This window comes from Scardinius erythrophthalmus (assembly GCF_964197995.2).
Source record: "Scardinius erythrophthalmus genome assembly, chromosome: 23".
NCBI lineage: Eukaryota > Metazoa > Chordata > Actinopteri > Cypriniformes > Leuciscidae > Scardinius > Scardinius erythrophthalmus.
This window is the reverse complement of record NC_138243.1, coordinates 29121834-29148823: the sequence shown is the minus strand read 5'-3', so window position 1 is coordinate 29148823 and position 26990 is coordinate 29121834. Positions and strand designations below refer to the sequence as shown.

At 38.8% G+C, this 26990-nt stretch overlaps 1 protein-coding gene across 1 annotated transcript in view; it reads right to left on the bottom strand.

Moving 5' to 3' along the window:
- Positions 1-26990, bottom strand: part of ttc28 (tetratricopeptide repeat domain 28) — a 317167-nt gene that overhangs the window by 289355 nt on the left and 822 nt on the right. The window contains exon 2 of the mRNA XM_081354984.1: positions 9881-10168. Within this exon, the coding sequence (XP_081211110.1) occupies positions 9881-10168 (288 nt within the window). The remainder of the gene's footprint in view (positions 1-9880; positions 10169-26990) is intronic.

The following is a 26990-nucleotide window of genomic DNA, read 5'->3' as shown; positions in this document are numbered from 1 at the left end:
TGAACCAGCAGGAGTATTGCTGTGACCCTGTCCTGCACGTCACCTCCATGAATCTTCACTCCACTGCGCTGCGCTCCGGCAGGCCATTACCAGACCAGCACTCGGGGACTGAGCCTGGGCAATATATGAAATATACAGCAGTGGCCAGACGTGATTTGTTTTTAATGACCCTATGAGTTTGATTCAATCATCAAAATATGAAGAACATATTTTATCTATTTAAATAAATTTAAATATGAGGGAAGAACAAAACACTGCAATTGGTTGAGAAAATGATTTGGCAAAAAAAGGCAAACTGCAGCTATAGGTTTTATTTTTCCATGCAAAAACAAATGCATAGAAAAACAAAAAGCTTGTGTTCATAATTTCTTTGTATGACAGGTGGCCAAAAATTATGTGTCACAATTTGTCATGTTTCATTGCATTATTATCACAAATAAAACAATGGACTTCAAGCACAACTGCGCAATATGCTTACAAAATCTATAACTAATTTTTAATAATATTTTAATAAAGGATGATGTCGAGGCCGGAAGTCACTTTTGGCCACTACTATGTATTAACACATTTTGTTGCTGATACAAAATTTACTAATATTTTGAGTTTTTTTTTATTTGGCCAATTTTTCCTAAAGATTTCACCAATAGGCCATTATGATTCATTGCCACGAATCAATTCTTTCAATGAATGGGTTTCAACGATACATTCGCTTCATCACTCAAATGTTCATTTAGTAATTTGCATGCCTTGAAACGTTCAAGTAAAAATATATGCCGGAATATATTGCTATTTATTTCTAACTAACTACTGTTATATTGATGCCTAGTAAATAATTTATTGAAAAAAGTATTAAATATCCTTGTAGACATTAAATAAAATTGTGTGGGAATAAATGGCTTGATTATTATTCACTGAAGATTAAAAAGATTTATGGCATAAAATATGATTAAATATAACAGTAATAATAAAATGTTATATATAATAAATATAATATAATATAATATAATTTAAAATATAATATAAATATAAAACTAAAATTATACACAAAAAAAATATTACATATAATTTACAATATAATACTATATACATATATACATGATTATATATACACACATATTATATATATATATGTGTGTATATACAATATGTGTGTATATGTGATGTGGAGTGCCCGTGTGAGCCACTGGAGGGCACTCTCTCCCTGCATTGTTTCACCATGGACTCATTATGTTTAACTATGTTTCAGTGGTGTTTGATTATGGGTTATTGAGTTCCTTATATAAGTCTGAGTGATCTCTGTGTCCGGTGCGAAGTCTTGTCACACTGTAAGCGTACATCTCTGAGCATTCTTCCCTGTTTGAGTATTCCGTGTCTCTCTGGACTCTTGACCCTTGCCTGCTTCTTGGACTGTGTATGAACCTGTGCTGCCTGCCTCGACCAAAGCCTGTTATCACCACGAGTTACTGGATTGCCCCTTGTTTAACTGTATGCCGGAGTTTATGTCTGCTTGTGTTTGATGCTGAAATAAAGTGCTGCATATGGATCTGACCGCCTCTGTCCGTACGTTACAGAAGACTTCGCCACTACAGGATCCAGCGGACTTTCAGCATTTATCCACCGTGGCCAAGACCCAAGTTTCCATGCTAGCCTCTCATCATTTACAGCTGACGAGACTAACATCTCTCCTCGAGGAACTTACAAGCTTTACGCAATCTGTGTCTTCGCAGAGCTCAAGCACAGCCACTAATCAAGTCCAAGCTCCCGCTGCACCTGTCCCACCGCAACCCAGTGTGAGTGCTGCATCTAATTATTCTAGTCTGTCATTTCCTGAAAGGTTTAATGGCTCACCTGTGGCGTGTGAAGGATTCCTTCAGCAGTGCAGCTTATATATGAATCATCAGCCCCAGTTTTACACCTCGGATGATGACCGCATTTCTTTCATTTGTTCACTGTTCACTGGAAAGGCTCTGGAGTGGGTAGGCGCGTTCTGGGAATCAGGTCGGGTATCGTTCCCTTCTTATGATGTGTTTATCGCTCTATTTAGAGAGGCTTTTGAACTCCCCGCAGGAGAAGAGGATCCTGAAGAACTGCTCTTGTCTCTGCGTCGGGGAGATTCGTATGTGGCGGATTTCTCTCACTCATTCCGAACGCCACTAAAGCCTCATCTCGCCAAGCTGTTCGATCCTCCCTTGATGACCATTAGAGGGGCTTTCAAGTATACAGTTTCTGCCAAACCCATTCTTCGTGTCGGACCCCTCAAGCCCGTATTCCTCACTGGTCTTGTTGAACTTGTTAATCCGGAGACAGCGGAGGTTTCGCCGGCCGAACTGGAGTTTGAGCGCGTGCCAGCCGACTCGAAAGAATCGAGTATCGAGTCGAGTGAGTCCAGTGAGTCCAGTGAACCGAATCCCGAGTCCAGTGAACCGAATCCCGAGTCCAGTGAGTCCAGTGAACCGAATCCCGAGTTCAGTGAGTCCAGTGAACCGAATCCCGAGTCCAGTGAGTCCAGTGAACTGAATCCCGAGTCCAGTGAACCAAATCCCGAGTCCAGTGAACTGAATCCCGAGTCCAGTGAACCGAATCCCGAGTCAAGTGAATCTAGCCCTGAGTCAAGTGGATCAAGTCCCGAATCAAGTGAATCCAGTGTGGAAAGTGAGTCAAGTTCGGTTGAATTTATGGAGTCAGGCTCCAGTGAGCGTACCTAGACTCCTCGCCCTGTCGGCCCCGCCTCTGCGTCTCGCCCTGCCGGCCCTGCCTCTGCGCCTCGCCTTGCCGGCCCCGCCTCTGCGCCTCGCCCTGCCGGCCCCGCCTCTGCGCCTCGCCCTGCCGGCCCCGCCTCTGCGCCTCGCCCTGCCGGCCCCGCCTCTGCGCCTCGCCCTGCCGGCCCCGCCTCTGCGCCTCGCCCTGCCGGCCCCGCCTCTGCGCCTCGCCCTGCCGGCCCCGCCTCTGCGCCTCGCCCTGCCGGACCCGCCTCTGCGCCTCGCCCTGCCGGCCCCGCCTTTGCGCCTCGCTCTGCCGGCCCCGCCTCTGCGCCTCACCTCGCCAACGCCTATCAAGCTCTGGGAGCCTTTTCCAGAGGCTGTTTCCAGCCCGGAGGCTATAGCCTTAAATTTCCCCAAGAACTTTTTGGGGGGGGGCAGTAGGTATCCTGTGAGGGCCATGGAGGTGGCGCTGACATGGACCCTGTCTGTGCTATTTCCACTTGAGCTTCTTATGCCGCTAGTCCTGTCTGATCCTGTGCTTCCCATGCCACTGGTTACGTCCAGTCCTGAGTCTGCTCCGTCCTTGTCTCCGCCTAAGTGGGCTTTGTCCTGGCACCTCTCCAAGTGTGCTCAACCCTGGTTTCCGGTCAAGTGTGTTCTACCCTGGTTGCCTACGACACGTGCTTCCCCATGGTCTCTTACCCTGCTCGGGTTTCCAGGCCCTAGGTCTCTCCATGGGTCTGGCCTCCTACCTCTCCACGGGCCTGGCCCTCCATCCCAGCCCCCGTTGACCTCCCCCCAGAGTTTTTAGGAGCGTCTGGAAGCCGCTCCTTTGGGGGGGGGCTATGTGATGTGGAGTGCCCGTGTGAGCCACTGGAGGGCACTCTCTCCCTGCATTGTTTCACCATGGACTCATTATGTTTAACTATGTTTCAGTGGTGTTTGATTATGGGTTATTGAGTTCCTTATATAAGTCTGAGTGATCTCTGTGTCCGGTGCGAAGTCTTGTCACACTGTAAGCGTACATCTCTGAGCATTCTTCCCTGTTTGAGTATTCCGTGTCTCTCTGGACTCTTGACCCTTGCCTGCTTCTTGGACTGTGTATGAACCTGTGCTGCCTGCCTCGACCAAAGCCTGTTATCACCACGAGTTACTGGATTGCCCCTTGTTTAACTGTATGCCGGAGTTTATGTCTGCTTGTGTTTGATGCTGAAATAAAGTGCTGCATATGGATCTGACCGCCTCTGTCCGTACGTTACAGTATATATATAATTATGTATACATGTATATATGTATATATAACATTTATTATACATGTATTAATAGTAACACTTTATTTTAAAGTGTCCTTGTTACGTTACTTGAACTTACCATAGTAATAACAGTAAATTATGCATAATTACATGCAACTAACTCTCAACCAAATCCTAATCCTACCCTAACCCTATAGTAGGTACATGTAGTTGCATAATATTACTCAGTACTTAAATATATAATTACACTGTAACAATGACACCTTAAAATAAAGTGTAACCGTATTAATTTACAAGGCTGAAAAATATGAATATAGAGTGCTTATAGTCAAGCTCTGCCACCATGTCCTCTTATCATAAGAGGTAAACTCAAAACACTGAATCTGCATCTCTGCAAGCACAAACACTTGAAACGACACACAAATACAGATAAAACACTGAAGTCTCAAGTCTTTCCGCGTCCTCGAGCTCTGGCAGGAGAATGCTGATGAAGCGACACTCGTCTGCGTTCATTTGCCTTCTCTTCACATTCATCACTCGCCATGGCCTCTCAGAAAGGGTTGAGTGTGTGTGAGTGTGTGACGGAGAGCAAAAACATCAACACAAGGACTTACAAACAGTTTATCATTCTGTTGCATGGCTGTCAGGTGTGAAGGACTGGCTCATTGAACAAGTTTCCTCACAAAAAGGACATTTTAACGTCTATTATGTCTCTTTTCCTTACATACAAGAGAGATTCGGAGCTGTAAACACAAGCCCAGAATTATTACACATTACAAAAACAACACTTGAAAACATCTGAATGCCTTTCAATAGATCAAGTGTCTGTATCTGCGCACAAACGCGGAAAAATTAATCAACTGGTGCCGCGACACTTTTAATCTTCATTTTCAACACTACATCTGTTGTTTTTGTTTTCCATTTCAAACCATACACACATCAATTTCGTTCTTGTAAAGTGTCTCACTTTAAAACACGACACATGCTTTGACATTTAATATCTAACGCAGTGTCGTTCAGATGTTTTTAAATGTCTGAAGTGCACAAATATGTGCAGTCTTCTAACACACTGAAATAAATCTCCTTGATATCTATATTGTCTAACCTAGACAGCGATGAGATTCAATAGAGAGCAAATTATGATTTTGCCTCCCGTGTATCAGATTCCTCTATAGGGTTTCAATCTGTTCTCAGATTTACTAATAAAACAAATTCTGCTATCAAAAGTCAGAGATCTCAATTTTACCTATAAAACTTTTCTCAATAAATTCTATCAAGACTTAATTACCGAGACAAAGTCTTATAATTCATTCTGCACCATTATACTACATCAGTAATTGTTTTCATCATGTTATTAGCCTTTGGTTTTTGCATGGATTATATAAAACTGACTATAAAATCGCATAAACGAACATTTGAATGTTTGGGCTCGGTAAGATTTGAATGTTTTTGAAAGAAGTCTCTTCTGCTCATCAAGGCTTCATTTATTGTGCAAAAAAATACAGTAAAAACACTAATATTGTGAAATATTATTACAATTTAAAATAACTATTTTCCATGTGAATATATAGTAAAGTGTCATTTATTCCTGTGATCAAAGCTGAATTTTCAGTCTTCGGTGTCACATGATCCTTCAGAAATCACTCTAATATGATGATTTGATGCTCAAGGAACATTTATGATTATTATCAACAGTTCATGTTTTTGTGAAAACCTTAATAATTTTTTTAAGGATTCTTTGATGAATAGAAAGTTTAAAAGAACAGCATTTATGTGAAATAGAAATCTTTTTATAGCTATATTTTTACTCGATATGAACAATGTAGATTGTTCGATTTTTTTTTAAAGAAACATCTGAGACAAAGTTTATACTCCAAGTCCCTGAAAGAGAAACTATAAGATTTTATTTTTTTCTTCTAGGGAAAGTCATAACTTCATACAGTATTTTTTTGTTTATTTGCGTTTTTATGAGACTTGTTTTGGCAGAAAAGCTCTGCAAACGAGTAAGGGGCAAAAACTGCAGCGTTTCAGGCCTGTGAGGTCTGTGTATTTCAGCTGTTATTGTCCTCGCAGCTCAAGTCTGCTGGCGAACTCCTTCAGGATTTCCACAACAAAACATCAGCTCGGCCCCACACCCACAACTTCCTCCCATTCTGTTCCAAAAGGAAGAACGGGTCTCTCCGATACGGCCCGCTCGTTCCCACAAACCTTCCTCGGAGAGATCTCGGACCCGAGCTCTGCACTTGTGGCGCTGGTTAGTTCAAACACTCGCCCGTCTCTCAGAAAGCTGATCATAAAGAAAACAATTTCACACATTTTGGTTTAGTAAAGGAACCCATATTTCTGTTCTCTTCTCTGAGCCAAACGAGAAAGTCCCGCCTTTCTGTCTCCGCACAGCAAATGAAAAGTCAGCGTGCAGAAGACGGGCATCTGTGCATGCCGAGGTTAACGTTCCTCGCTGGGTTTGGGTTTTGCCACATATGCTTTGGGCCGGGGAGGAGAGGATTTTGTGTGGTCAGAGCGAGACCAAACCGATGTACCACTCAAGTCTGAGCAAAAGCCTTTTACTCTCGGCTTCCACTGTTTATGAATGAGAAAAGGATGTTTCAATATGCTCAATATTCTCATGTTTGCATGATTACAAAATACTCACGACTAGAGCGGTTTAGATTGCATACATATGTGTGAGCCGTCCAGCTCAACAAAGTGATATTTTAAACATTACTTTTCATACAAAGCAATTTATACACTATTTTTTGCAGTACAAACTTAAAGGGTAACTCTCGCCAAAATTGAACCTAGGCTCTTTTAGTTAATCTACCCGAGTCAAACTTTCATGTAAAAGCATAATTAGGATGGAAACGCCACTTTTAAGATCGACCGTATTTTCGTTTTCAGTCAAATTGCCTTTTGAATGGGAGTGCATGGGGCACTTCTATGATAGCATCAAAATCGCTATTTTTAAAACACTAAGAAGGCTCGACACAACATAAAACTTTGCTGGAAGTATCACCAGGGGCTCTACACATGAACTCCAGCATTGAGAACAGTGTTTGTGTACACAGAGTTTACTAAAAAGAAAGGTTTTGTACAAGTCCGACTCAATTTATCAGTAAGTGTTTCCGGTGGCTGGAATTTTGTCAGTCAAAAGTAGTCAATCTCCGAATGCAACGTAACATGAGGAGAGTAAAGATGGAAAGCTCCTAAAGCTTGTTTCTAAATAAATTCAGAGATAATTTATCCAAGTTATCATGCTTTTCATTGAAATTACAAGTTCATGACATTTCCTCATATGGCGTCAGTTCATTATGTTGCATTCGGAGATCGACTACTTTTGACTGACAAAATTCCAGCCACCGGAAACACTAACTGATAAAGTGAGTCGTACAAAACCTTTCTTTTTAGTAAACTTTGTGTACACAAACAATGTAGTCAATGCTGGAGTTCATGTGTAGAGCCGCTGGTGACACTTCCAGCAAAGTTTCATGTTGTGTCGAGCCTTCTTAGTGTTTTAAAAACAGCGATTTTGATGCTATCATAGTAGTGCCACTTGCACTCCCATTCAAAAGGCAATTTGACCTAAAACGAAAATACGGTCAATCTTAAAAGTGGCGTTTCCATTCTATTTATGGAACTAAAAGACCCTAGGTTCAATTTTGGCGAGAGTTACCCTTTAAGAAAGGGTCATCAGATATTAGGAGGATTTCAACAACTCTACAGTTACTATGTCAAACCTGCAACATTTGTATTAGCAGAACCGAACCATTGGGCTGCACACATCCAATACCAGTATGAGACATCAGGACTTAAACCACTACATACACTTCCACTTAATCCTCGTTCAAAAGTCTGGGGTCAGTGAGATATCTGAATGCTTTTGTCTCTTCTGCTCAACAAAGCTGCATTTATTTTATTTATCTTAAATACAGTAAAAAACGTAATATTGTGGAATGTTATGAAATAACTGTTTTCTATGTGAATATATTGTAAAATGTAATTTATTCCTGTGATCAAAGCTGAATTTCCAGTCTTCAGTGTCACATGATCCTTCAGAAATCACTCTAATATGATGATTTGATGCTCAAGAAACATTTTTGATTATCATCAATGTTGAAAACTGTTGTGCTACTTCAGATTTTTGAGGAAACCATGACTTTTTTTAGGATTCTTTGATGAATAGAAAGTTCAAAAGAAGAGCATTTATTTGAAATAGAAATAATTAGAAATGTCTTTGCTGTGACTTTTAATCAAATGCGTCCTCGCTGAATAAAAGTATTATTTTATTTGAAAAACAGTGACCCCAAACTTTTGAAAAATTGTCTCACAACTTACAAAAAGGTTTTTCAACAGCAGACACTAAAATGTAAATGATGGCAAATAATATATAATTCGCCCTAATTCTAATTGCTGAAATGATTCAAACACTTATTTTACACTTATTTTGCACTCAAGCTCACAAAAGCACAATGAAAAAAAGAAGAAACTAACTCACCAATGCTAATAAAATATCAGTCAATTAACCAGTAATGACTGAAGAATATAACAAACACAGGTGATTTATTAAAAACTGGAATTAAAAAGTAATGATCCAGAACCACAGCTCGTTACATAAAATCAGACATGCGTGTTTTGTAGCAACTACATCACTGAATCCATCTAATTAAACTCTCACTATAATTATTTCCTTTAATACTGTATGCTTGTCGCTGTACGAGCGCATGTAGAACGATAGAGAAGCCTGTGAAATGGTGTTGTTTGCTAGTAAGTCCATCACAGCGAGCTCTTTTCCCGATGCCAAGAGCACACGAGCTCCTGCCGCAAGGCCACGACTGAGATCATTTTTCAGACGCTGACTTTGCTGTGATGTTCTGCTGTGAGTGTGTGTTAACATCACAGCTGAGAAATGTTAAGCAAAGAGGCAATTTGGCAAAATCTCAAGCTCTCTGCTTGCTTTACCTGCAATGAATGCTAAAGAAACAAACACACAAATAAAGCACGGGTGATCTCTTCTTCTCTGAGCTGAGGAATAAAACAGTTCACTGCAAAAAAAAGAAATTTTACAAGTATTTTTGTCTTGTTTTCTAGTACAGATATCTAAACATTCTTAAATCAAGATACATTTACTTGAAAAATGTATCGAAAATAAGTGAGTGTATGCATAATACAAGAAAAAATATATAAAGATTATTTTTCTGACCCCACTTGCATATATTTTAAGCAAAAATTAAAGTTAAATTATCTGCAACAGAAGTTGCGATAGTCTTTTATTCCCTATTAATAATATGGTATATGCATAAAAAAATGACATTTATAATAAATAAATGCAATATTCCATACAAATTTTAGAAAAAGTCAATTTCGATTTCATGGTGACTTAAAGTCCCCCTGTAGTCAATAATTGTATTAAAACTCATCTTTGATCACCAAAATGACATATTTAAGTGTTTTTTCCTTGATGAAATGTCTTCATGCCTAATATCTTGAATGTAACTTGACACCCTTGCCTCATTTAGTATGCTCTGTTCAATGAATATGCAAATGAGCCCACTCACTCACTCAGCTCAGAGATCCACTGGTTGACGATCACACGTTGATCTGATTGGTTACAAGGTAGTTTGTGACGTCAGAAACACCAGCGATTTCAAAGCGTGTTTTTGAGACTGTCTTTGGTTCACTGCAGTTTTAAGGAGGAAATATTACACATGGTTTGTCTTAAAGCTTATTAAAAACACCACATAGACATGTAAACAACATTAAAAGCTTGATATTAACCTCAGGGGGACTTTAAATAATCTATACTGGAAAACAAGACAAAATTCTCAGTAAGAAAATAAAACAACAGTGTATAAAGCACATGACGACTGAAGAACAACTGCGGCACGTCTATGGAACGTTAATGATATGCAGCCCCGCCCACAAACTCACCTTGGGCCACTTAGGGTTGAGGAGGCGGGCTTTGACGGCGTCATCCAGGGCGGTCTGGTACTGGCCCAGTTTGAGGTGGGCGGCTGAGCGGTTGCTGTAAAGGATGCAGTTCTGTGGATCGGCACGCAGAGCTTCACCGTACAGCTTCACGGCCGTCTGGAAGTCTCCCAGCTGGCAGGACTCGTTGCTTTGCCGAACCTTCTCCATGAACTCTGCCTTAGTGAGTCCCGGGCCCTCGGATGCAGCGTGAACGGCCCTGCCCAGCGCTCGCGGTCCAAACAGACCAAACTGACCAGGAAGAACACACATCAGAGAGATGCATTAGAGGATTTAGATCACTAAAGCTTTTTTTAAAATAAATTAATACTTTTATGCAGCAAGAAGGCTTTCAATCCAATATGTTTACTATTGCTTCTAACGCTTCATTTTTTTTATATCATGAGATTTTGTCCAAATGCATTAAAAAAAATAATAAAAATCCAATCCAATCTAAAATTTGAGTAAATTAATGCTTTTATGCAGCAAGAAGGTTTTAAATGCCCATTTAAAATATTTAAATCCTTAAAAAATTATCATGTTTTCTATAAAAATATGAAGCAGCATGTTGAAGTTTTCATAATTGAAAGCAGTATAGCAGTATTAAAAGCAGTTTTCATAATTGAAAGCAGTATAGCAGTATTAAAAGCAGTTTTCATAATTGATGATAATAAGAAACGTTTCTTCAAATCATCATATTGGAGTGATTTCTGAAGGATCATGTGACACTGAAGACTGGAGTAATGATGCTGGAAATTCAGCTTTGATCAAAAGAATGAATTACAGTTTAAAATATATTCACATAGAAAACAGTTATTTGAAACTGTAATAATATTTCACAATTTTACTGTTTTTATTGTCTGTTTGATCAAATAAAAGCAGCATTGATGAGCAGAACAGACTTTTTACAAAAAACATTTAAAAAAATCTTACCACCTCCAAAATTATTATTTGAGTTATTTACATAAAGTCTTAAAGGTACAGCAGCAAAAACAGTTTTGTTTTTGTTTACAACATGTCAGAGAAAGGGTGATAAACTGCTTTTGGTGCATCTTGATTAACATTATAAGTGAACTTGAGTGCGAAAAGAACAAAACATGACCCAGTTCATTAAAAGAGATGTTGACTCGTGTTCAGTTCAGTTGTGTTCAACATGTAGTAAAGCAGATTTGCAGGGTTTTAGGATTATATTGGCAGGGTTAAGCACAAATGATCGCAGGAGAAACCTTTCTTCTTAATCTCCTTCCGAGTACGAAGGAAACCCTTGAAAAAAACCCACAAAGCTCAAATGTACAACCCTTATGAAAGGCTCTAAGAACAGAATGTCACCATAGCAAACACTATGACAGAAATACTAGATCAGTGTTTCCGAACCACATTACTGTGTTGTGAGAGGTTTTTCTTTACTCAAGAAACACTATGGGCCCTATTTTAATGATCTAAGTGCATGGTCTAAAGCACACAGCGCAAGTGCACTTATATTAGGACTGTGTCCGAATCCACTTTTGCTAGTTTAAAGGTGCTCTAAGCGATGTTGGGTGACGTCACTTCTTGTTGTCAAACAAAACGGAGGCAAGCTCGACCCTCCCTCCTCCTCATCCCTCCCTTCCGTGCTTCCTGAAACAGAAACGGAAACTTTTCCGATGTAAATTCGGGACTCCGCACGTTCCTTCTCCTTTTCCCTCTTCTTTGCTATTTGTTCATCGGAACGTCGTCTCTTTGGTCGTGTGTCGGCCATATCAAAATTCACGTTAGCCATTGTCGTTGTCTAGGACATCTCTCCTCTAGCTAATTTCCTTCATGCTTCTCTCTCCTACACTCCCCACACACACCCCCCTTCATGTGCATGCGCACTAACCCCCCAACCCCCACCCCCAAATCATTCTTGTCGGTTATTGGCTGGAACACTGTTTGTTATGTTTCGTGGTCCAGGTTGGGCCAGTTTGTTTTTGTTGCCATTTGTGGAGCCTGGGCTGTCTACAGAGACATAACACGCGTTTTTTTTTACAGTGTGTTCAGGGGACAGGCAGCTAGCAGATAGTGAGGAGATGTTTGCTGGATGTGACAAAAAATGTTTCGGCCTAAAAAACGCGTGACATTGCTTAGAGCACCTTTAACGATGAGAAAAATGGTCAGCGCACCCAGTGCATGGTCTAAAAGGGTCATCCCTATTCTCTTAATGAGTAATCGGTGTGTTTTGGGCGTAACGTGCAATAAACCAATCAGAGTCTCATTTCCCATTCCCTTTAAAAGCCAGTTGTGCTCGCGCCATGGCAGATTCACTATTTATTTACATGACGGAATTTGCAAGCAGAAAGACTGAACGCGTCTGTAGCGAGGAAACGGATCTGCTTGAGCACGAGGTTAAAGTGCGCGAGCAGACCATCTATAGGACAAAGTGTACGCGCATTGTGGACCTATAGGTGCATATTAATACAAATGCATTTGCTATTTAAAAAACGTGTCGCAGGACGTGAAAATGATAACTGCGTCAGGCTGAAACTAGCAAAACACACTTGCGTCGCGCCTGACGCTGCATTGCACCGGGTGTATGATAGGGCCCTATGTCTATAAAGGCTAATGTTTTTTGTATTTATAGAGTGGAGAACATTAGGTTGAAAACCAGCAGTTAATATTCGTTTAACTGTAACTGAGCCAAAAGAATGGTAGATCCCAGTCTGTGGGGCCGTTTCTCCTCTCCCGGTGACTTTGAGTCAGATATCTTTAAGGTAACCAGGGCAAATATCCAAGCACACTAATATCTGAATGTAGGTTAAGTAATTAGTTGGACCAAAGCCTGTGTACCAAGCAGAGTCTATAGGGCTAGATGATATTGGTGGGAAAAAACGGACTTTGCGATATTTCTGCGATATACCCAACCATTCAAAAGTTTGGGGTCAGTTCTAGAGATGCATCGATATAAAACTTTGGCCGATACCGATAACCGCATATAACTGCATAACGCTTCATTTTTTTATATCATGAGATTTTGTCCAAATGCATTCAACAAGAAAAACTGAGGGCACGCATAGCTACAATAAACTTTATAACCTGTAAGTTGATGAAAATGCACTGATGGCCGTTCCAGTGATGGACAAAATATTTCTGAAATTCGTTGGTCAAAAACCTCCATCTGAGCTTGGTTTTCATAAATGTTAATATTAATGACACATGCACGTGTCTGACCATATATAAATCCACAATACCAACTTTAATGAGACACTGTTTAATTTTTTTTTAAATACGAGGTTTCAGCCGACAGCGACATGTAAAATTGTTGTTTTATCATCACCCACAACATCATAGCTACTGTATTATAAGACCTTATTATTGTGTTCCTACCTGACTAAAGCTAGAGTGTGACATTAAATGTGATTACTACTTTTAATATATCCAGTTTGAATATACCATTTGAAGCAATGCTTGTTCGTGCAATTTGGTTATTTTAGTGCTTAGTGGTGTGCCGTGGGATATTTTACTTATCAAAACTGTGCCGTGGAAACAAAAAAATGGTTTGGAAACGCTGTATAATACAAATGAACTTATGCCTGAGTATGCCTAATTAAAAAATATGCCTGATATCTGATATGATGGCTGATACTACAAATTTCAATTCAATTGTCAATGCATTTGTAGTGCTTATCACAATATAGGCCTACATATTGTTCCAAAGTATTGTTCCAAGATATTTATGTAGATGAGGAAGAAACCATGAGAGGAAGTAAAACTGTTCTCGATACATACATGCACAAATAAATGTTATTTTTAAGGAAATGTAATCCATCTACACAAAAGTGTGCAGTCAGTGAGATTTTTGTATGTTTTTGAAAGAAGTCTCTTCAAGGCTGCATTTATTTGATAAAAAATACAGAAAAAAACAGTAATATTGTGAAATATTTGTACAATTTAAAATAAAATAATTATAATAAATGATTAAAATGTAATTTATTCCTGTGATCCTGTGATTTTCAGCATCATTACTCCAGTCTTCAGTGTCACATGATCCTTCAGAAAACATTAGTCGACAAGAAGAGGCTTAGATTAGAATATATTTATGCATTATATTTTTTAATTTATATTGAAAATGCTAATTATCTGATATGGTCATGTTTGTACAAGTGCAAGAGAGATGCCTCGGTTAGGTGAGCACAGCCAACAACATTGATAAATGTCTAATTCAAATAACTGCAAAGAAGAACTTGATGGAATATGGGTCAAAATGGTTCATGACAGTTTATTGAGCTAAAGCTATTTATTGCAAAATAATATCACATTCCGTTATATTGTGCATCAGGCCGCACTCATTGTTTTGGCTGTGAGGTCGATTCCTCTGGGAGACACACACCAGTGGCTCCTGCTGACTTTAGAGAATTCAGGAAATTTATGACTAGCCACCTAAGAGCTTCACATCTGGAGAATTCCCAAGAGCGACAGGGAAAAACAGGGAGGGGATGGAGATGGAGAGAAAAAGCAAGAGAGACAGAGAGAGAGAGGGAGAGAAAGTAAAACGGCAGGCGAAGAAAGCAACTCCAGCCTGTAATCTCACACACAGGCCACACCCCTCTTCCCTTCTACAGGAATTCTGGGATAGCACAGTGGGATAATTACTTCCAGAGAGGCCAAAAGGAAGAGCCGGAGCACTAGAACGACAGCATGAGTGAAGGAGAGGAACGAAAATGGACAGGAAGACAGCGCATCAGTGGGAAGAAAACTGAGTGCAAAGAGTGGCAAGGAAATTCATTTTTGTACACATTTACTAAATTAAGAAGCAAAACAGCTGAACGTCACAGAAAAAAACAGAGACAAATATTTATTCAGTGACCTATGAGAAACTCTAAAACAAGAAAATACTTTCATAAAGAGAAACAACTTTCTTTAATGTTGCTGTTTGAGCATGAAAAAGCTCTGCAAAGTTCTTCTCTATATCAGTGTGAGTGTTTCCGAACTCCTGAAACGCCTCCATTGTAGTCTTGAGTTTCTTCCGGAAACGAACACGTCACAATATTCCTCATTTAAATAAAAAATACGCATAATAAAGGGGCGGGCCCTGGTTGAGTTAGTTAGTAGTGTGTTAAACTGGAGGTTATGGTAAGGGGCGGGACACACTCAAAGCGCTTGACCAATCACAACACACTGCTCCAGCCGACCAATCAGAGCACATTGTGCTTTTCAGAAGGAGGAGCTTCATAGAGACAGAGCGTTACTGACAGAGCGTTACTGACAGACTGGGAAGAGAGGAAAGCAACAATGGAGAATATGAGAAAAATAATGAGTTTTGATCATTCAAGCATAAAAACTTATTCTAGTAGACTTTGAAAAAGGGTATAGGTCCCCTTTTAAAGTCGACATGAAATCAAAATTGACCCTATTTACTTTATTAGCACATATTACTAGTCTTGTGGTGAACAATTCATCCGTGCAAGTTAATACACAGAAAAAAATTTGTTTGCAGGAGTAATCTTTAATCAAAATCGGAAAAGTTACTTCCGGTCTGGAATGGCGTTCCTTCTCTGAACACGTCAGTTTGACGGCTTGGGTTGAAAACGTTTAACCAAACCGTTAGTCTGCTATGAGTGAGAGATGGAGAGGAGGAGCGCTAAAGTAAAACCCTCTGGTCAATATTCCGTTTCACTTGGAAATACGTCACAACACTGGAGAAAAGTCGTTTGCAACTTCCGGTTCACGGGGACTTTAAGGGTGCTTTCACACCTGCCTCATTTAGTTCGGTTGAATCGCACTAGAGTTCATTTTCCCCATTGGTATGGTTCGTTTGGGCAGGTGTGAATGCAGCAATCGCACTCGGGTGCGCACCAAAAGCGAACCAAACAAGCGTACCAAGACTTCCTCAAAGAGGTGGTCTCGGTAAGCTTTCAAACGAACTCTAGAGCGGTTCGTTTGTGGTGAGAACGTGATCTGACCTCAAATAGAACCAACTGCCAAAGAACTGCACATTTTGGACTAAACCAGCTGCCGTAGTCATGAGTCACTGTTAAGCAACATCAGAGAATGTCTAATAAGGGGAGAAGTTCCACTCTCAGTAAGCTTCCGGCTTCTGAACTGGTTGCAGTTCCACTCTGGCTCCACATGAGGGCGCTCACAGGACGAGTGCAGAATGAATGGAGGTCTATGGCACTATACCCCTCAAAATCCACTTTTCTCAGGATATAATTTTTTGTCCAGTAATTTTAATGTTGTATTCGAAAGGAGATGCAAAGAAATTACACATTGCTGGGTGTTAGATTTTTTAGGGTCACTTATTTGCTTTAAAAAGTCTTTTAAAATGTCAATGACGTCATGCACATCGTACGACCAGAGATACTGCTTTACGGCAGTCCTTCAGTCGCTTTGGTGCTTTCGCGCTCTGCACTTTCTTTTCTCTCGAGGCATCGACAGCACAGCTGACACAGGTAAACACACGTGCTAGAAGAGTTTTTGTTTTGTTTGTTTCTGGTCCCGCTTCGGATGCCACGATGCCATCAAGCGGTATCTCTGGTCATAATCAGTCCTTCACTGGCCAATCAGCGTTCATTAGCAGAATGCTAGTGTGTTATGGGCAACAACAACTCAACCTGTAAGAAATCAAAAGGACATAAGTACTCGTTCATTCAACTTTCAACCCATAACCCATGTTAAACTTGCAAAACCTACAATCAAATCTGAAATTTCTCAACGGCAATCGGGTGAAAGAGACAAATTTAGCCGTATAGCTCCATAGACTCCCATTAATTTTGCACTCATGGGCGATCGCCCCCAGTGGAGCTCTGGTGGAACTACAACCACAATTCTGTACAATAGGACTTAATAGGGAGTGGCCAGGCTCTCCGTAGACGGGCTCTGGCAACATTAATGCACGCCTCCTGCTGAAGTGTCTTGCGATGCGCTGTCGACGCGTGCAGTGCATTAAAACATTATTTTCAAGCCGCATCCTCGCTTCATTCTCAAATGTTATTCTTTGCCTAAAGTGGTGTAGACAAACTATATAATAAACTATGACCAGGGATACAATCAGCACACGCAGTCGTCTCTCCATAGTAAAAAGTGTTGTGTTGTCTGCTGGATTTTCCTTCTTTGTTTACTTCCGGGAGTTCTGTTGGAATTTTCCCGCACATTAATTAATCTAAGTGCAGTTATGGAAATACGTTCAAGATACATCTGGCCTACAAGTGATGTGGATGTTGTCATGTGACTGCATTTTGGTTCGTTTCATCAACTCATCAACTGATCCGGACCAGAGCAATCAGTGTGGTGTGAAAAGGAACCAAAACGCCTGAACAATGCTACAAAGTATAATTTTTCGGCCTTGGTCCGGACCAAATGAACCGAACTACAGATGTGAAAGCTTCCTAAGGCATAATTTACATGCCTATGTAATAAGTAGTCAAAAACATTATGCTTCCTTTCAAAATACCTTCTTTTAGCCAAATCTAAGGCAGTATCACATATATCCTTCATCCTATCCTTAAAACAACTTCAATCCCAGAACGCCCTGCAATTAAGCTCAATGAAAACATGAATCAAGGATGTCAAACACTGTTGATGTTGATTCCAAATTCAGTAACACTTCAGTTTAGGGTCCAATTCTCACTATTAACTGCTTATTATCATGCATATTACTTGGATATTGGCTGTTTATTAGTACTTATAAAGCACATATTAATGTCTTATTCTGCATGATCATATTCTACATCCCTTAATTCACCCAATACCTAAACTTAACAACTACCTTAATAACTATAAGCAATAATTAGGAGTTTATTGAGGCAAAAGTCATATTTAATAGTTAGTTAATCGTGAGAATTGAACCCTAATCTAAAGTGTGACCCAAATTTCATTCAATACTGGAAAGTAATGATAAAAAAATACTAAATATATAACCCAATACTGTGTGTGCCATGTATTTAAGTTTACTAGAATATAATGTTGTTAGCTTAGTAACACATTCACAACAAACTGGAATCAATTATGGGTCGAGTCAAGTGTTTCATGTGTGGCACACATTATGAAGTGAACTCTGATTTTCACATGATGGACAAAAAAATGGATAGAAATAGCCTTACAATAAAACCAATACACCATAAAAATGACCATAGCAAAGACTTTAACGCTGAAAAACATATATTATACACTGATGCGATCCGTGTTGCAATTTTGATCCTGTGTGCCTTACTTTCTGGAAAATAGTATATGTTTTATATATATTATACAGTATGTGTTATTGATATATAAATATAAAAACAACATTATTGCTTTAAAATAGTCACACAATGACACCACTTTCAACATTAAAGGGATATTTCATATTTCAAGTTGGTGCCTTCTAGACTGAAAATGTATTTTTGGCTCATGTGGATGAAAGACAACAACTCCCAGAATGCACTTGCTTCGCTGCCCTACGAGGACACTCCCAAGCCACGCCTACCGGTTACAGAGGGCAGTATCGGGAGAAATGATACAGCTAGGCTACTAGTCGACTCGAAACTGAAAAGACGGCGTTTTACCGTGAGATCCCCCTATGGGCGGGTTGAAGACATGCGGGACGAGCTCCTCCTACTGGCCGGAGTCTCTCGCCTCTGGACAAAAAAGCCTCAGATGACGATAAATGATGATTTTTGCGTCATCAGAGTTTTTTTTCCAGACACACAATACAGAAATCTCTCGTCTCAGGGGGACATGAGGGAGGGAAGCACGGCCATTCGAGAATACTACCGGGTTTCTACTGATACAAAGCTTAATGCTAATCGGTGATGGTGAAGTAAATGTTTTGCACTATGATTGTCATTTTTAACATTTAGTTCCCTGGTGTGGTTTGAACTTGCTTAATTGTTTTTAAGCTTCAGGAAAGTCTGCTAAAACCTACCTCCACCCCATCCAGGGCCAGACACAGATAACAGCGTAAGGCGTATTTATGTTGGCCGCTGTCTATATGGCAGATAATGACAGCCTTGGTGGAGGTCACTCTGAACAGACAAATGTGTCCGCACCAGGGCAGAGATGGAGCCGGTGGTCATCTCCATCTTCAGCTAAGACAACAGACCTCACAATGTTGATCAGCACCAGAACACGTAACATATGGAACACATGCTCAACTCCAACTTCATTCAACAGGCCAAAAATAACAGCTGTAAACTGACCACACACATAATAATGGAGTCATGCTCCAGTCCTCAGTGATCTCCGGACACAGACTAATTCCATTAGTGTCTTGAGCGACTTGATTGATTATCATTGAGTCTAAACGGCCAGAAAATATCAAGACGGCACCAAATCTGAGCTCATGTTGGTCACAACCCAAACCAGAACTGTCAAATAATAACGATCTTGAATGTCGATTCCAAGCTGCAAAAATGTCTTATTTTAAACTTTCTGACATGAAACAGATATTAAACCACATGACCTCCCACATCAGTGTAGCCGATTTGGTGTTCAGAAATTAAGAAGATAGATTTTTAATAAAATCTATTTTTATTTACACTACTATTGAAAAGTTTGGGATTTTTTAATGTTTTTGAAAGAAGTATCTTCTGCTCAGCAAGGCTGCATTTATTTGATTAAAAAAAAAACAGTAATAGTGTAAAATGAACGGATTTCTGTGTGAATACATTTTAAAAATGTCATTTATTCCTGTGATCAAAGCTGAATTTTCAGCATCATTACTCCAGTCTTCAGTGTCACATGATCCTTCAGAAATCACTCTAATATGATGATTTGATGCTCAAGAAACATTTCTGATTATTATCAATGTTGAAAAGTATTAATTTCTTTAAAAAAAAACAATCAATGATTCTAAACTTTTGAATGGTAGAAGAAAAGGTTCTAAAAAGAACCTCATGTATAGAACCTATCAGGTTTCCATCGTGGGATCATTTTATGGATTTAGGCTAATTAATTAATTTTGTTTTAATTTTAATTAAATGTTATGAATTACACAGCTCGTAAACATACTTTATCACAAGAAAAAAATTGAAATAACCTGTTAAACATGACAATATTGTGCAATCTGTCTAACATTTGTCTTTTTATGGCATAAAGGGTTCTTTAAAACTGAGTCAAGAACCCTAGGGTTCTATATAGTGTAAGTCTATAGGTGTCATGCACGTTTTAGAAATGATTGTCAAGTTCTCCAGCTTTCTCCAGGTTTTATAGACCTCTCTGGAATAATCTATAGCAAAGCAGGACATTAATGCAATGCAGCATCATTAACAATGATGTTCCTGCCCTAATGGTCAATAATCTGACCACGGTTTGTGCACCATCATAAACACAGGTGCCAAAGACCCTATAGGGACAATGCTTTAAAAGCATGGTGATAACCCAGTGTGTGTTTGTTATTACCAGCACAGGGTCGGCCAGAGGACGGCAGGACTCCAGACTGTCCAAGAGTGCTGTATAAATGGTTCTCCCCTCCTGCCGTTCTGTTCTTCTGATCAGTGCTCACTTTAAACCGGCTTAAACTCAAACTACTAAACTAGAGGCTAACATCAGCATGCAGACAACAAGGCCTTTTACCCTGTCTGAAGCCAACATGCGAGACACACAGAAATCTAGTTGTGGCTCTCAAAACTAAGAGTGAATCTCATGAAATCTGTCAATAACCAGTGTTGTTCATGTCAATTATTTAAAAAAATTAAATTTCAATCATTAATTGAAATAAAGCTGAAATAAAATACATACAAAATTAATATTACATGAAAAAAACAAAAAAAAAACAAAAAACGAATTTTCAATGAACTTCCAAGTCTTACCTATGGAAGCTTGTTTCCGCCACAAAATAAAAAAAAATAAAAGATAATTGCGACTTTTTATCTCACAATTGCGAGTTTACATCTCGCAATTCTGACTTTATTTCTCAGAATTGCGAGATATCAAGTCAGAATTGCGTGCTTTAAAGTCGCAATTGCGTGTTATAAAGTCAGAATTCTGAGATATAAAGTCAGAATTGCGTGTTATAAAGTCAGAATTCTGACTTTTTTTCTCGCAATTGCGACTTTATATCACGCAATTCTGACTTTATATCTCAGCATTCTGACTTTATATCTCAGAATTCTGACTTTATATCACACAATTGGGAGATATAAAGTCAGAATTGCATGATATAAAGTCGCAATTGCGTGTTATAAAGTCAGAATTCTGAGATATAAAGTCAGAATTGCGTGTTATAAAGTCAGAATTCTGACTTTTTTTCTCGCAATTGCGACTTTATATCTCAGAATTCTGACTTTATATCACGCAATTGGGAGATATAAAGTCAGAATTGCATGATATAAAGTCGCAATTGCGTGTTATAAAGTCAGAATTGTGAGATATAAACTATTCTGAGGTAAAAAAAAAAAAAAAAGTCCGTCTTTTTTTCCCCCTTAGAATTGGACTTTATATCTCACAATTCTGAGAAAAGATGTCAGAATTGCGAGATATAAACTCGCAATTATGTGTTATAAAGTCAGAATTGCGTGATATAAAGTCAGAATTCTGAGATATAAAGTCAGAATTGCGTGATATAAAGTCGCAATTGCGAGAAAAAAAGTCAGAATTCTGACTTTATAAGACGCAATTGCGACTTTATATCTCGCAATTCTGACTTTATATCTCAGAATTCTGACTTTATATCACGCAATTCTGACTTTATATCTCAGAATTCTGACTTTATTTCACGCAATTCTGACTTTATATCTCGCAATTCTGAGAAATAAAGTCAGAACTGCGAGATGTAAACTCGCAATTGTGAGATAAAAAGTCGCAATTATCTTTTATTTTTTTTATTTTGTGGCGGAAACAAGCTTCCATACTTACCTAATGAGAATTATTTAGAGAGCAAAAAAAAAAAAAAAAAAAGTATAAATATATTTGAAAATAAATTAAAATAAAATAATTCACATAAAAATGATTAAACTTCAATATTAAAAAAATATTTCGATTTTGGAGTAAAACGTGACCCGTTGTGGTGAGATTGACCCAATAGTTTGACACACCAAACTAAGTTGATCCCTGTGTCCTGCTGTTTCCACGTCTGTCTGCCCGTTCCTGATCCCAGCCTCGTCTCGAGCAGGTCAGGGGGCTGAGGCGCATTCCTGGGAAAATGAAAACAAGCCTCTCCTCTGGCAGGCATCAGGCATCAGGCATCAGGCGGCTGGAGAAGCTGATGCCCGCTCAGAAGAGCCCGCGGGGCGTCGAGTCGACACACTATCTGCCTGTCCAACAGCTGTCTCCAGCCTTCTCCTCTGCCCAAAACCCTTTCCAAACATCTGAGCATCTCACGAACATCTAAAGACTGACCCCATAACTCTAGTTATACAGTAAAACACAGTAGTGCCAAAAATGCAGTAAACGCTGTGCTATAAACACCAGCTTAACCAGCCAGATTTACTTGATCAACTAACACCAGCAAACCAGTCAGAACAGCTTTAAACCTCATGGGTTGCAGGTCTGTTCTGATTTAGTGAATGCAAATGATAAACTAACAATATAAGTGCGCAGGGCTCCAGACTAACTTCTTTTATTAGGAGCGCTGTAGCCCCTGACTTAAAATTTTAGGAGCGCAAGCAGAAAATTTAGGGGCACACCTTCACATTTTCCCCCTAAATAACTATTACAGACAAATGCTTTGATAATAAATCGATTAAGCGTACAGAAATTATGGTGCAGTTTTATTTTAAGATCACAGGGCTCCAGACTAACATCTGAGGGCCGCGGCTCTAAGTTCTACAGAAAGTATTTGGTAGCACTGTGGGATGATAAAGCACTGAGCTAAATTTGAGGTGTATAGATAAAGTTAAATTTAATTATTATCCTTCATAATGTCTTAATATTATTTCAAAAGCAAAATGAGTGACAAAATAGATATTAGGGAGTGAAAATAGCCAATAAGCACCCTCAGCAGCTGTTTACAATGGTAATTTAGTCTTCTTTTTAAAAAAAATAAGTGTGAGTTTTCCTACTTCTTGAAACTTTCAGTTTTATAAATAGAGACAATCTTTAAAGGATGAACAAAAATGTTTTGGTCGACACATAAAAAAAAAATATTTTAATAGGATATAGTTTTGAAGTGCTGTAAAAAGATAGGCTACTTTCATAACCACAGTATACCATAGTTATAGTTATGTCTGGTTCAGAATACGCAATTTTTTTGTCTGTTACTATAGTCAATGTATCAGATTACACGATTTCGAGTCTCGACTCCTAAAAATCTTGTCATGTCCTGGACAAGAAACATTGTCAGACTACACATTGCTTTACGACCAGTCATCTCGAGCCGTCTCACACACATATTCACTCGCACATGTACACACGCACGCACACACTCTCACTCTCTCTCGCTCGCTCGCTCGCTCACTCACTCACTCACTCGCGCGCGGGCGCACACACACACACACACACACACACACTCATTCACTCGCGCGCGCGCACACACACACACACACACTCATTCACTCGGAACCCTTCATGGAGGACCGTTAAAAAATTAATTGTCGTGATATCGTAAACAAAGCATCGCAGACGCGACGTCGGTTGTCGCCCACTATGAACGAGATGAAATTTACTGGTCGCACATGTGCGACTGGATGTAAAATTTAGTCGCACACTCTCAAATTTTGGTCGCAAAATGCGACCATTTGGTCGCAGTCTGGAGCCCTGGTGCGCATAGATACAGCAGATTAAATAAGCTTTTGAAACTAAATGACAGATCCAATCAAGCTGCACGATTCATTATTCTTTTTAAATGACAGCGATTTGGCGCTGTCTGTTAAACCTTTGACAAGTATACGATCTCAGTGAACATTCAGATCTGTGTTGGCGCTGCCGCTGACCCATAGAAAGAAGTTCTCGTGTATATGAAACCGCTTCACACACAGACTTTTCAAATAAATATTGTATAAATGACATGGTTACGGCAGTAGGTGGAGACCAGATTTATCATTAATTCAAGAGATCCATTCAAAAACACAGATTCATCAAATAATGAAACAAGTATTAATGAGTCATTGAATCCTTCATTCAAAACAATTATTATATAAAAAAAATTATAGCCTAATTAATGAATTAATTTTTTTTATAGACTGCAGCGATTAACATTTTGTCAAAACCTCTAGTACATTAGGCCTACATTTTATTTTGTTGTGTTGTCTATTCAGAATTCTGATCTCCATTTTAAGCAAAAATCATTATTTTTCAGGCATTGGTAAATTTTGAGATTTTGCTCCTATAACTTGTCTTCTTTCAGACTAGTGGAAAGAAAATATATTTTAAAAAACACATTTAACTTTTTATTTTATTACACTTCATCTATTTTCATAAGTAGATTTGGATTACAATACATATCTTCAAAGACTCCAAATATTTTTTTCTCCTGCACTTTGTACTAAATCTCCACTTCAGCAGTATTTACATACACCTGTTATGAAAAACAATTTTAATATTGCATTGGCTCATGTAACACCTGCGTCCTGAAGAAAAAAACCTAAGTTTAACCATAGTTTGGCCAACAGATGCATATTCTCTAATAATGCATAATTTTTGCAATCAGGATGCATCTGTGCATTAAACACTTCCTCTCGTTTATAATGCAAGGAAGGAATTTCATTTTGGGAAAAAGCGATGATTATATGACTGGAGACATGGGAGATGTTGATGACTGACAATTACTGCAACTAAATATTTCATTGAGGATGATTTTTTACTCTAAGACTTCGTGACCTTCTGCTCTCCCCTGAAACACCTCGACTGATTCACTTGGAAATTTTCTCCGCATTCTCCCAGTCTGGGTTCAAAGAAAACACAGGTGCATCCGCCAACATCTGCTGGTGTGTCTGAAAACACCACCTAACATGTCATGGTCTGCTGGGAACGACCACGGTGGAGGTTGTCTCGATGACACAATGTGATGTAACTTTCGTCAAAATCCTGTCTGGCTTTCAACACCTGCTATCTGAACATAGTGTATTGGTATATGGTATGGTATTAGAGTCGCTGACATAACAATGGACTTCCTTTATCTAGAAAAATATATATATATATATTTGAGAAATTAAATAAAGCAAATAAATAAATAAAAGGAACATGATCCATTAAAGGATTAGCCTAGTTCACTTCAGAATTAAAATTTCCTGATAATTTACTCACCCCCACGTCATCCAAGATGTTCATGTCTTTCTTTCTTCAGCGAAATGAAATGAAGGTTTTTGAGGAAACCATTCCAGGATTTTTCTCCATATAGTGACTTCAACGGTTTGAAGGTTCAAATTGCCACTTAAAAAGGCTCGACATGATCCCAGACGAGGGATAAAAGTCTTATCTAACCAAACCATGGCTCATTTTATAAAAAAAATAAACATTTATACACTTTTTACCAACAAATGCTCATCTTGCACTAACTCTGCGAAGCGCCACACGTTATGTTATCGCGTTGGAAAGGCGAGGAGAAAAATCCAAATTTCTCCTCTAACTTCAAAATCGTCCGACATCATTTTTTTACCTTTTTTGTTTTTTTTTGTTTTTGTAAAGGGCGTTTGACTTAGTCTTTGCACGTTCGCTTTGTAAACACTAGGTCGGTACTTCCGCCTACGTCACGCGTGACCTTTCAACGTGATTACGTAATGCGTAATAGCTAGTGCAAGAAGAGCATTTGTGGTCAAAAAGTATATATTATATTTTTTTTAGAAAATGAGCGATGGTTTGGTTAGATAAGACCCTTATTCCTCGGCTGGGATCGTGTCGAGCTTTTAAAACTGCAATGAAACTCACATTTGGACTTTCAAACCGTTGGACCCCATTGAAGTCCACTATATGGAGAAAATCCTGGACTGTTTTCCTCAAAAACATTCATTTCTTTTCAGCTGAAGAAAGAAAGACATGAACATCTTGGATGACATTGGGGTGAGTAAATTATTATGAAAATTTAATTCTGAAGTGAATTAATCCTTTAAAGACAGGCTTTTTTTCATAAACACTTTAATATTCTGGTTGAAACTCTCTTCACACCCTGATAGCAATAAATAATGGAAGTGGTCTAAATATTTAAAAAATGGATATATCTTCTAGGGAAGTCTCAGGACTAAAAAATGTTCGTCCAATCATTGCATTGGGTCCAAATGCAATGATAGTATTAGGATGTCCAGCCTGTCAGATTATGTATTTACCTACTTTTCAATATCAACGCCGAAATGAATCTAGAACTTTGTAAGTTGTTTATGTTCATTATTATCGTAATGTTGTGCTTTGAGACATGAGGTAGTTTAACGCCGTCTCTCGTGATGTTTTGTGGACTCTTCTGTGGGTGTTCATGTGTTTTGAAGGAGGTGTGGCTTTGGAGACGCTCTGATCTCACGCTTTCAAAGCTAGCTTGCTATTGTTAGCCTCTCTGAAATTGCCTACCCTACCTTTAAGTTCACAATTTGAATTTTCACTTTCAAAGTGAATTTGTTCACTCTATAAACAAGTACTGACAATGTATTTCTAGCACTGTAAAATATAATTAGAAGAACTAAAGAAATTAATTTGTGATAACTGACGAAAACTGCAATATATGTTTGTAAAGTACATCTTGCAAAGCAATATAGTATGTATGTGCACAATAGTTAGAAATAGTCACACACACCTTAAAGGAGACAATCAACAAACAAGTAAAATGATGAGCTCTCAAAATCAACATATAACAAATAACCAGTGAAGACAAGAAAAGCAGCAGAAGCACAAATAAAGCCAGCAAATCAATAATCCCATAACAGTAACTGCATAATTTACTCCATTTGATTCACATTGCAATGCATGCTGGGAGCTCACGAACCATTTTTTGCAGTATTATTGTTCAATATGAAATTGCTTGTACAACTCTGTCTGAGTAGTTGAGACAACATTGAAAAATAGGTGTCTATGATTCACATAAATTCATATTATTTTGCCTCTTTGTCTCAAAAAAGGCTTTACAGGATAAAAAGTAATGGTTTTTGACAGGAAATTGGTTGCAGATGTCAGGATTTGATTAATTTGCCATTAATCTGACACTTTTATCCAACTTACAGTAAACTTTAAACAACTTACAGTAAACTTTAAGTAAATTCTTAGCATGAAAAGCACAAAAAAT